At 41.5% G+C, this 12,166-nt stretch overlaps 1 protein-coding gene across 1 annotated transcript in view; it reads right to left on the bottom strand.

Annotated features, from left to right (window-relative positions):
* The window catches only part of LOC106818053, a 28,036-nt gene that overhangs the window by 12,090 nt on the left and 3,780 nt on the right, over positions 1–12,166 (bottom strand). The window contains exon 3 of the mRNA XM_014822776.1: positions 4,672–4,678. Coding sequence (XP_014678262.1) covers positions 4,672–4,678 — 7 coding nt within the window. The remainder of the gene's footprint in view (positions 1–4,671; positions 4,679–12,166) is intronic.

Here is a 12,166-nt window from a genome sequence, read left to right as displayed (position 1 = left end):
TTGTTGTTGTTGTTGTTGTTGTTGTTGTTGTTGTTGTTGTTGTTGTTGTTGTTGTTGTTGTGGTTGTTGTTGTGGATAGTGGTGATGGTGGTACCGTATCAATAATAGGCTATTTTCATCCCATTATAGGAACACGACAAAAGCGACAGCGCTTTTTCTCGACCACTGATCGAAGAGCTCTTGTGTACAAAAGGTGAGAATATGTTGTAAAATTATAAGTGCACGCATTCACACATCACGCGCACAACGCAAAACGCGCAAGTTTAATAGGCTGTTGCATTACAGCTATGGAGCTTGACGCAGTGCAGTTCCAGGACGGAGATACAGGCGTCATTCATGAGCCGTCAGACATAGATGCTGCTGAGGTTGATAGGTGAGTTAACCAGGCATCACAGGTTGTATTCGATGAGTTTCAGCTACTGTCGCCGGAACAAGTTAAAAATTATATAAGCAATTTATCAAAAAAGACCTTTGTGTTGGATCCAATACCAACTCCATTAATTATCAGTTGCATTGATGAGCTATTAACTGCTCTCACTAAGATGGTCAACTGTTCTTTAGATACAGCTGCATTTTCTGAGGACTGGAAAGAAGCACTCGTGACACCCTTGTTGAAAAAACCGGGACTTGACCTTGTTTTTCAAAATTACTGCCCAATCAGCAAGCTCACCTACGTGTCTAAACTGACGGAGAAAATAGTCTTTTATCAAATATACCAGCACATGACCGTGAATGGACTCTTCCCGATCATGCAATCAGCTTACAAGAAACAACACAGCACTGAAACGGCACTGCATGTTTAAAGTTAAGAACGACATATTAATGAACATGAACAACCAGCAAGTTACTCTCCTTGTGCTTTTGGATCTCAGTGCTGCCTTCGATACTGTCGATCATGATATTTTACTCAAGAGCCTTTAGTCTAGGATTGGCATTACGGGCAAAGCACTTGACTGGTTTTTATCCTATTTGTCACAAAGATCACAGCGCGTGTCAATACGTGGGACTCTGTCAGGCAGCTTCGACTGGAAGTGGGGTGTTCCACGAGGCTCATGTCTTGGGCCTCTTCTCTTCAACATATATGCGTCAAAAAATGTCTCAATATTTGAAGCTCATTTTCCGGATATCCGCTGCTATGCTGATGACTCCCAAATGTACCTATATCCTTCAATCCAAATTCTGCTGCCAGCCACGAACCACCCTTCCAACGTCTCTGCGATGGAAACCTGTATAAAAATTATCCGTGACTGGATGCTTGCTGATCGGCTAATGTAGAACGACGACAAGACGGAATTCCTCATCATAGGTACCCGGCAACAACTGTGCAAAGTGGACATTGATCAAATCACTGTCGGGAGTTGTAACATTTCGCCAGTATCAGTGGCCAGAAATTTAAGTTGCTGGTTTGATTCGAGGCTAACGATGGAGACTCATGTTTTTTCATTATGAATTTGAATTTTGTGATCGATTGTCATCCAATCAGCAGCCTTGTGACATGCAATTATAAAGTTTCTGTTATCGTATAAGTTTTCCCATAGCTGCTATGCATTTCTGTCAACGCTATTCTCGTAACATTAACATTTGTCGTAAATAGCATATTAACATTAACCTTTACGGTGTTTCTGACAACGGCCGCCTGGTCGATATAGAACCTTTCTTCCAAACTGCTCGCTATTTTCATAGGTAGAATTCTCCTTACCTACTAGAGGATATTTTGGTTATCATAATATTTGCTCGCCTGACAAGAACGCCAGAGAGATACGGGGAGAAGCGGCGGGCGTCTGCGCTGCGTGCTTACCCGGCGAGCGCTCTGCATGCGCCACCTGCAAGCACTTGTGAGGAATCCAGCGCTTCATGGAGTTCCGTGTTGAGGGATATTATTAGATGCTTTTATTAGAATTTTCTCCGCGGGAATCACCGACCACTCAACACGCTCTCATTAGCTCACACACGAACAAAATCGCCGCCGTGTATGTGTCAATTCGCAGAAGTAGATTCGTAGGAAGGGAGGGATGTATATATAATATATGTGCATATTATGCATATATTCATATTATCAAGAGCGTATTAAGAAGGCTTAACACGCTGTTGATATTATGTAAAAGCAGAAAGCATGAGGCAACACGTGCTCTCGGTGGGCTTCGAGACACAGCGTTGTTTTTATAGAGTGGTGGCAATGTATGAGGTCGGAACTCATCCTGACCTAACCCACTCCTACCTAATCTTACGCGAGATCCGGTCCCCACTGGTACCCACTGTTCAATATGTTGAGGGTCCGTACTCGAGGGGTCGTGCAAAACTGTTTTTGCTATAGGCTATTTATTAGCATGCACCCGGACTCCCTGTATAGTACGGATGTGTTCCTATGTTCAAGAGTGTCATAATATTACAGATGAGACATGCGATATTGTGACGACACTCCAGACATTTACACGTATTGTCTCCGAGCATTTGTGAAATGTGAAATGTATGAGCAGATCTGAGTAAAGCATTCTGCGTTGTTACAGGCCAGAGATCGCCGACCAACTGAAATGCATGGAAAGAGAGCTGTACACATTAAACTCGTATCCCTCCTCAGCCACAAAGTTTCCTTCCACGCGCACGGTGAGTGTGAATGAAGCAATGGTAAACGCGCGCGCGCACACACACACACACACACAACACGCACACACAACACACACACACAGCACACACCACAACACACTCACAGTCACACAACGCACACAGGTGTTCTGGCCATCGCACGGCACGCACGCACGACGCGCACACCACCACCGCGCGTGCACAACGGCCACGCACACGCAACGTTGACATCGCACGACGCACGACACAACACACACACACACACCACATACAGCACACAGCACACAACGACACACACAGCGGCCATTCACACACACGACCACAACACACCACACAGCACACCACACGACAACACATTTCCGTTACTTTGCACACTGAGGTATTGTGAGGTATGGCCTAAGGTTTGTGAAGTCCGCCATGGTTTCAGGCAGCCGATTAAGACCTTACGCAGCCTTCCCTTGTCACGGGTTCCCAGCCGAGAAGGGACCACAACCGCTAGCTATGCAGCCAACGCAGTCGCAGCAACGGCTTGAACGGTAAGCAACATCGGTGTGTGAGGAGAGATAATTATCAAGATAAGAGATGGAGTAAATTGGTAGAGAGCGTAGGCGCGAAGAGTATCATAGGCCGAAAGAGTAGTGAGAAACCAGTGACAGAGAGGGGAGTGAGAGAGAGATGAGAGAGAGAGAAATAGATAAGTAGATATAGATACGATAGATAGATAGATAAATGGAATGGTAAGATGGAGATAGGATATGGGATGATGGATGAATGAATGAATGGATGATGGATGGATGGATGGATGGAATAGATGGATGGATGAGGATGGATGGATGGATGGATGGATGGATCGATTAGCAGACAGACAGACAGTCAGACAGACGAGATAGAAGATAGATAGATAGCTAGTAGATAAGATGGATAGATAGATAGATAGATAGATAGATTAGATAGTATAGATTAGGATAGATGATAATACAGTAGATAGGATAGATAATAGATAGATGAGATGAATAGATAGATAGATAGAAGAGTATGATAGATAGATAATATAATTGATAGATGTAGTACTAAAGATAATGGATAGATAGCATAAAAGAATAAATAATAGATGATAGATTAGATAGATAAGATAGATAGATAGATAGTATAGTATAGCATAAATAGATAGATAGATAGAATGATATGATAAGATAGATTAGAATAGATAGATAGATAGATAAATAAATAGATTATATATAGAGCGATTGCAGGGGGGAGAGAGACAAGCATGAGAGCGAGTGATGAGAGAAAGCGGGGCCGAGGGAAAAAGAAAAGAGACAGCGCGAAGGAAAAATAGCCAAACACGAGATAGAACAGAAAGCAGAGAAGAGAGATGAGAGAGAGAGAGAGAGAGAGAGAGAGAGAATGAACAAAAGAAGAAAGGGGTAGAGGGGATAAGAGAGAAACCGATAGCCCGACTAAGCGGAAACTATCGAGAAAGAACAGGAAGAAAGCAAGGGCAAAAGAAAGAAGACGGAGGGAGAAGGGGAGAGGGTGCGCAAGAGAGAGAAAGCGCGCGCTCACGCTCGACAGAAAGAGAGAGGGGTGGGGAGAAGGCAAACGAGAGAGAACGAGAGAGAGAGAAGAAGAAGAAGAGAGAGAGAGAGAGAGCGCGAGAAAGAAAGGAAAAGAGAGAGAGAGAGAGAGGAGTAAGAAGGAATGATCGGTAGTCTTTACGCCCGCTAATCGCAATTGAATCGGCTGCATGCATTCAGGAATGGAGATGGTTCTTCATCAGCATCCTACACCGAATACCCTCGCGCTGCTCTCGCCCAACAGAAGGGCTTCTCTCATCAGCCGACAATGGTGCGGATTCCACTGGGCCGAGTACTTCGCTAACAGCCTCTTGGTGGGCCGCCAGCACCAGAAGCTGCCCCCGCCACCAACCTGTGCATGTAGTCTCGATCGGTCTATTCTTCCCGAGGAGAAAGAATTCGTTTGCTTCCGCTACTATGAACATGTAGCGACGACTGCTGGTCTTGCTGTATCTAATACGTTATTGTGAATGTATGTATGTTGTCGTTCTCGGATGCATATCAATAGTACGCGAGATCTGAGAAGGTGCTCAAAAGGTGTCAGTAGGGGTAAATTGTGGATTGTATGAATGTCAGTGGGCAGCATGTGGATTTGACCTCCGAGGTCATCTAAGCTAAAAAAAAAGACGGGGGAGAGTACCGACGGAAACAATAAATATACGGTCTTGCAGGCAGCAATTAAATTAAGACGCGCCCTGCAGACACATTTAACGTAACACGGGCCCCTGCCAGGCAGCAGGAAAGCCGGGATTCAGTTGGCACTGACTTGCATCTTGCTCAACAATGCGCGTTACATTGGCGTATACTATACCGCATTAATAGTATAGATAGATGATAGATAAGATAGAATAGATGTAGATAGATAGATAGATAGATAATATAGATATAAGATAGATAGATAATAGATAGCTAATAGATAATAGATAGATAGATGGATTAGATAGATAGATAAGATAGATTAGATATGATAGATAGATGATAGATAGATAGATAATAGATAGGATAGATAGATAGATAGATAGATAGATATGATAGATAAAAGATAGATTAGATAGACTAGATAGATAGATAGATAGATATGAATACGATAGATAGATAGTACTAGATAGAATAGCAGAGATGGGGGAGATAAGAAGAGCAGATAGATAAATAGATAGATGAGATAGATAAATAGATAGATTAGATAAGAGAGATAGATAGATAAAGATAGATAGATAGATAGATAGATAGATTAGATAGATAGATAGATAGCTAGAAGATAGATAGATAGAAGATGAATAGATATAGATTAGAGTAGATATAGATAGATTATGATATAGATATACGATAGCATAGAAGATAGATAGATAAGATAGGATAAGATAGAATTGATAGATAGATAGATAGATAATGATAGATAGATATGATAGATAGATAATACGTATAATAGAAGATAGATAGATAGATAGATAGTATGATAGATAGATAAGTAGTAGATAGATAGATAACGATAGATGATATATATATAGATAAGATAATAGATTAGATAAATAGATAGGATAGATTTTTTGGGTTATTTTTCTTATCAACCAAGCGTCGCCAATGTGAGCGTTTAGTTTCTCCATGGCAAGCGCCGCGGTGTCCTGCATAATGTATGATATTCGTAGCACCGATGTAGGGCGCCATCCAGCATTTTTAGGACAGAGCGTGTGTTGAACTTGAATCAGCATAGCATATTCACGATTTCGTCAGATTTTGCGGTTACAAGATATTTCGATGTGCTATGCGCGCCTGCAAAATGTATATTTTGTTTTCAAAGTTAGCTGAAATTTTCGCCTCCTATACCTTGCAAGGCTCAAATGGCGTTACCCATAATTTAGCCTCATCAAACACCTGAGTATGGGACGCCAAAATTCGAATATATAATAATATCGAAAAACGATTTTAGTTCTGCGTTAATTTCTATACTCAATCGGCCATTCACGCCTATACTCGACTCTCGCGTGAAAATATTCATAGTTATGTGAATCGCTTATATTAATATAAATCTCTTCAATAATACCGTTAACCATACAAGTCAGATGGAATAAGTGCTTGGTGAGTACATGAAAGAAAGGACTCGTAGGTAACACGTACACTTGTAACTATTGTCTAAGCGCCACCCTATCGATCGACATCAATTCGAATTTCAACTGATGTTTACGTGTGGCTTATGTCGTTGTTTTATGTGTTATTTCAGCGTTTTGTTACATATTTGTTTTCCGTGGCAACTTAAATTAAAAGGTTATATCATATTATCTTATTACCCTAACTTAATCTTTAACATTAGCATGATTCACATAATGACTAGAATTTCGCTAAGCATTACAATTTAGTACAGTATGTCCTAAAATTGTAAAAACATTTTTAGTCAATTTAATTACTTTTTACTTATTAATTGATCATGACTTATTCTTAGGGTAAGCTAAAACATAAATTAATTATTATTATGTTATTACAAAATTGCTAACTCTCAGTTTTTCTGACCACCGCTCTTTAACGAAAATATATTGTTTTCTAAGTCATTTTTGAATAGTTTTTAGGCTTTAAAAAATATTCGCTGTATAGTTGACGTCGATTGCCAGTGTTCTCGCATTGGGCTAAGGTTTTGGCTCAAGTTATGATTGGTAATTTAGGCTAGCACAGTGGGCGGTAAGGGTCTGGCTATAAGAACTGCTAATAAGCTGATTATTGGAAAGTCAGACTGTGTTTATTTAGGTGTATAGAAAAAAGCGGGTTATAAAAATGAGCGAGGCACGCTTAGGAAAGTACATGATTAACGAACAAACACTCGTTTTTAGTTTTTTGCATTACACAAACTTGCAAAAATATCCCAAATGACCAAATCATATTCGTAAACTTTTCTGTGCACGCGTGGGCGTGCTGTAATTGAAGTACGGATTTTAGTGAAAAGAATTATAGATCAAAAAACATAGCATTAGTACTATCATAACCATGTAGATATAGGCCAACTTAACCCTCTTATCTGATCTTGCAAATATTGCGGCGGGGATTTAATTCCGATATGACTTATTTACTAAAATGACAGAAATAGGCGGCTTCCCCAGTAACTCTCATTCATTATGCGGTGTTCATTCGACGCATGAATATTTATATGGGCAGCCTTAGCGAGCGTAGAAATATAGACGCGCGTTGGAATGTTGCTTTAAAATGGGTCAAATAGAAGCTGTGTGATTGGATTAATCGGTATTACATTAATACAGTTTAATGCAATTACGCTATAAAATGAACATCTGATGGTTAGTTGGTATTACGTTTTTGCCCAAAAAAGTTAAATGTGTTTATTATTATATAAATATACACACATGTATTTAATTTTAGTCTTAGATAAGTGTAAGAGTCAGCGTACCTGTTTGTGACATAAAGGCACAACATGGCGTAGACAGTTGTAAGATATTGTAGAAGCTAGTGAGCTTATACCCGAAGCTTGGAACAAATACATACCCCGTACAGACTGCAACATTTGATCCTATTCAATCAAACTAGCTCCGGGCCAGACCGGGCCAGGCGCGGCGAGATAAATCGCAGCGTACAGGCACAACACGGATTCAACAGGGGCTAAGTTAGCACGGCTCAAACTGCGCATGCTCAGTTTAGCTTGTTACGTCACTCCAACGAGACAGCAATAACGGTTAAACAACAACGGTACCCCTGATAGAATTATTAGGATTTATACTGCATTATTGTAATAGCAGAAGAAGAAGAATATTAACAGGTAATTGAATAGGCAGCAGAAGCTGCAACCGGCGTATAATCGAATCTGTGTATCCGATTATAATTCAATTGAGCCATTTTATTAGCAATGGAAGTGTAAACATGCACATTCCTATGTCTGCTTTCCCACGCATTCTAGATAGATTCTTCTGTCAAGTTCTAATAAGACTCGAGTGAAGTGAAGATCAAAAACAAAATTTCAGACACAATTTGTCTGTCGTCTTCTTCTGCGCCTGACCTGTACGTTGCGATTTAGCGGCGCGGCCTGGCAGGGATGATGTAGGATCATACATGTTTGATGTAGGATCAAATTCTTGCCATCTGTGCGGGGTAAAAGTATGCTAGCGCGTATTATCGTTTTGCGTACTCGCGTCGTTTCTCGAGCAAACGAGTTATTTCCAGCACTGATTTCAACATGGTGCGGATTTTCTTCGTCTAGTAGGCGCGCTATAGTTGTAGCTGGAGTATGTTATCGTCATTTTAATATTGCCCTAAATCTGTTACATTAATTAATATGCCAATATTATCCATCATTGAGAAGAAATGGCGAATATAGGCGCGCACCCTTTAGTAGTAATGCACTGTTTGATATTGAATATAGGACTGGAAATAGAAACGAGCTATTTAGACTTTCACGCAACGACTAAACAATGATCCACAGTGAGGAGAATTTAACAAAAACGGAAACAGGTATGCGTCGTACCATAATTACTTTTAATTTAATATAAGATTTTTGTTGAGTTGAGACGCGAATTTGAGAGGATGAGCAAAGTTTCGGTATATGATGTGGATTTGTTGACATCTTTTGTTTTTCTCGGCGCGTTACAGCTTGGGTAAGTATTTCGACATACACTTCCAGGGCCAAAAGCAGAAACGAAGTATTTATGCTTAGGTAGAATGGTTATTATGGTGTCTAATATAATAGTAAGATAGTTCTCCTTATAACCGTACCATCTTCCACGATATGGTCTCCCGCTCCGTTACGATATCAATATATACGTGTATGAATAACAGGGTTAATTTTTACTCAACGTGCAAGTTTGAAGCGTACGCGCTGAAGTACGTTTCGCCTCCTGCCGGAGCTTCTCTCAAACAAACTAAGTGTTAATCAGTTTTGACCACCAGATGGTGTGGTGGTCAATAGCTTAGTCCAACACGTGACTAAGCCTGTATCCCCCTCTTCCCGGTTTGATGTTTCGCGGTCTTGCGGATCCAGATGGCCTCCTTAATCCAACGCCTGATTTTGATTGGCTTGCGATCGATGATCTTCGAATTCTACCCATCGATGTGTGATTATCCTTCGGTACGTAGTTAGTGATCGCGGATTTGGTGATTTCGCTAGCCGACTGTTTTCGTGGGCCCTTGTGAACGATTTGGGCTGTACGGGTCTACGTCCTGTTTGTGTTCTTTTAGGCGGGTTTAAATTTTCGGCCCGGTTCTCCAATTAACTTTTTCAGGTATCTTGTAAACACCAGTCCGTAATGTTGTGATATCTGTTCTGTCCTTAGGGTGTACCAAAAACGTTTTGAAGTCTCAAACGGTCTCACTATTAAAGCCACACCTGCATTTTTAGATGACGCCTAAATACGTCGTGACGCCTCTGACATAGGGTAGGACGATCATGGCCTTCGCGTTTCTTCGCGTGGAGTTTTCTTTTGGGATGTTTTTCCCCCTGATGTGTTCATCTCCTTGACACTTTTCGATGTGTCCAATTGGGGTCGAAATTTTCCTGGTGCGTCTTGATGTGGCGACGCTTTAAGCTTCCGTCGCTCACTCTCCGTTATGATTTTGTCCCTACGATCTAGTAGCGTCCGTACCACTGACAGTTTGTGGTTGACTGTGTGGTGTGAGTTGAAGTTTAAGTACTGGTCCGTGTGGGACTTTTTCCTATACACCGTCAGTTTTAGTGAACCATCTTCTCGTTTATGAATGAGTGTGTCGAGGAACGGAATATTTTGATCGAGTTCTTTCTCGTACGTGAATTTGATGTTGTTGGTACTGTCGATGCTGTTGAGGTGTGCTGTCCATTGTTGGACTGCACCAGACTTAATGATTTCCAATGTGTCATCTACATAGCCTGGCCACAATTTAGGTTTGATATCAGACGGTGCTGTCTCAATGGCTTTCGTTTCAAGCCATTCCATGTAAAGATTGGCAACGATAGGCGAGACCGGGCTACCCATGGCTGCTCCGAAATTCTGGTTGTATATTTGGTTTCTGAATTTGAAGTATGTGGTCGTAAGGACGAACGTGAGAAATTCGATGATATCGTCTGTGGTGAGGTTGGTTCGCTTCTTCAATGTTTTGTCTGCCTCCAGTCTCGACTTGATTATGTTAATCGATTTTGGGATCAGAGTGTTGGTAAAGAGTGAGACAACGTCATTGGAGACTAATATCTCGTCTGGTTTCATACGTATAGTTTTTAGTTGCTCTGCTAGCTCTGTTGAGTTCTTGATGTGATGTTTGGTGGTGCCTACCAAAGGGGCCAGTAGATCGGCTAAGCTTTTTGACAAATTGTATGCTATGGAGCCTGTGTAATCGACTATAGGTCTATACGGGTTGCCTTCTTTATGTATTTTAGGTGTGCAGTAGATTGTTGGTACATTTTCAGCCGTGTGATACAGGAACTTGTACTGAGCTTCAGTAATTTTGTCTTCTCTTTTCGGACGTTGGAGAATCGCCACTAGTTTGCTTTTATATTTCGTTGTAGGGTCTTTCTTTAATTTCCCATAGTTCTTTACATCACTCAACATAGTATTTACTTGTTTTTCGTAGTCGTCCTTGCCCACCACAAGGATACAGGCTTAGTCACGTGTGGACTAAGCTATTGACCACCACACCATCTGGTGGTCAAAACTGATTAACATCCGTTTGCTTTGAGAAAGCCTCCTGGCAGGAGGCGAAACGTCAGCGGTTCGTTTCAAACTTTCACGGTTGAGTAAAAATTTACCCTGTTATTTATATTTTAGTCTACCAACCGAATGAACTTAATTAATGGGTATACGTGTATGGTTTCGTTAACTATATATCAAATCAGTTATCATAGATCTAGAATATCTAGATAAATGTTATACTGAATGTTTATTATTAAACAAAACTGTACATACAAAAATCTGGAATTACTGTTTATTTGATATTAAAATGCGACTTCGTCAGCCAACAATGCAGACACTTCACAAATTAATCAACTTTACAGAACGTTCATAATCAATATACCGATCGAGCCGCCCACGCATACACGCACACACACACACACACACACACACACACACACACACACACACACACACACACACACATACGCGCACATACACGCACATATATACGCTTATATATACGCACACATTTCCACATACACGGGTGCGTCCACGCACGCACGCGCACACACGCACGCACACACAAACGTTCGCACAAACGTTCGCACAAACACACACACACACACACACACACACACACACACACACACACACACACACACACACGAAGGCACACACGCACATATTGCACATGAACACACACGAATGCACACACGCACGCACGCACACACAAACGTTCGCACAAACGTTCGCACAAAGACACACACACACACACACACACACACACACACACGAAGGCACACACGCACATATTGCACATGAACACACACGAATGCACACACGCACGCACGCACACACAAACGTTCGCACAAACGTTCGCACAAAGACACACACACACACACACACACACACACACACACGCACACACACACGCACATATTGCTTCCATTGCTAATAAAATGGCTCAATTGAATTATAATCGGATACACAGATTCGATTATTACGCCGCGGTTGCAGCTTCTGCTGCCTATTCAATTACCTGTTAATATTCTTCTTCTTCTGATAGTTACAGTATGCAGTTATAAATCCTAATAGTTCTATCAGGCGCGTACCGTTGGTTTTACCGTTATTGCTGTCTGTTGGAGTGACGTAACAAGCTAAACTGAGGCATTGCGCAGTTGAGTCGGTGCTAAGACTAGCCCTGTTGAATCCGGTTGTGTCTGTACGCTGCGATTTATCGCCGCGCCTGGGCCGGGTTGTGCCCGGACTAGTTTTGGACTAAGATCAAATGTTGCAGTCTGTACGGGGTATGTATTTGTTCCAAGGCTTCGGGTTATAAGCTCACTAGCTTTCATACAATATCTTACAAACTGTCTACGCCATGTTGGGCCTTTGTATGTACAGCGTACGCTGACTTTACACTGTATTCTAAGAATG

The sequence above is a fragment of the Priapulus caudatus genome, unplaced genomic scaffold (assembly GCF_000485595.1).
Source record: "Priapulus caudatus unplaced genomic scaffold, Priapulus_caudatus-5.0.1 Scaffold36, whole genome shotgun sequence".
NCBI lineage: Eukaryota > Metazoa > Priapulida > Priapulimorpha > Priapulimorphida > Priapulidae > Priapulus > Priapulus caudatus.
The sequence above is the reverse complement of the archived record's forward strand: the minus strand, read 5'-3'. Positions and strand labels throughout refer to the sequence as shown.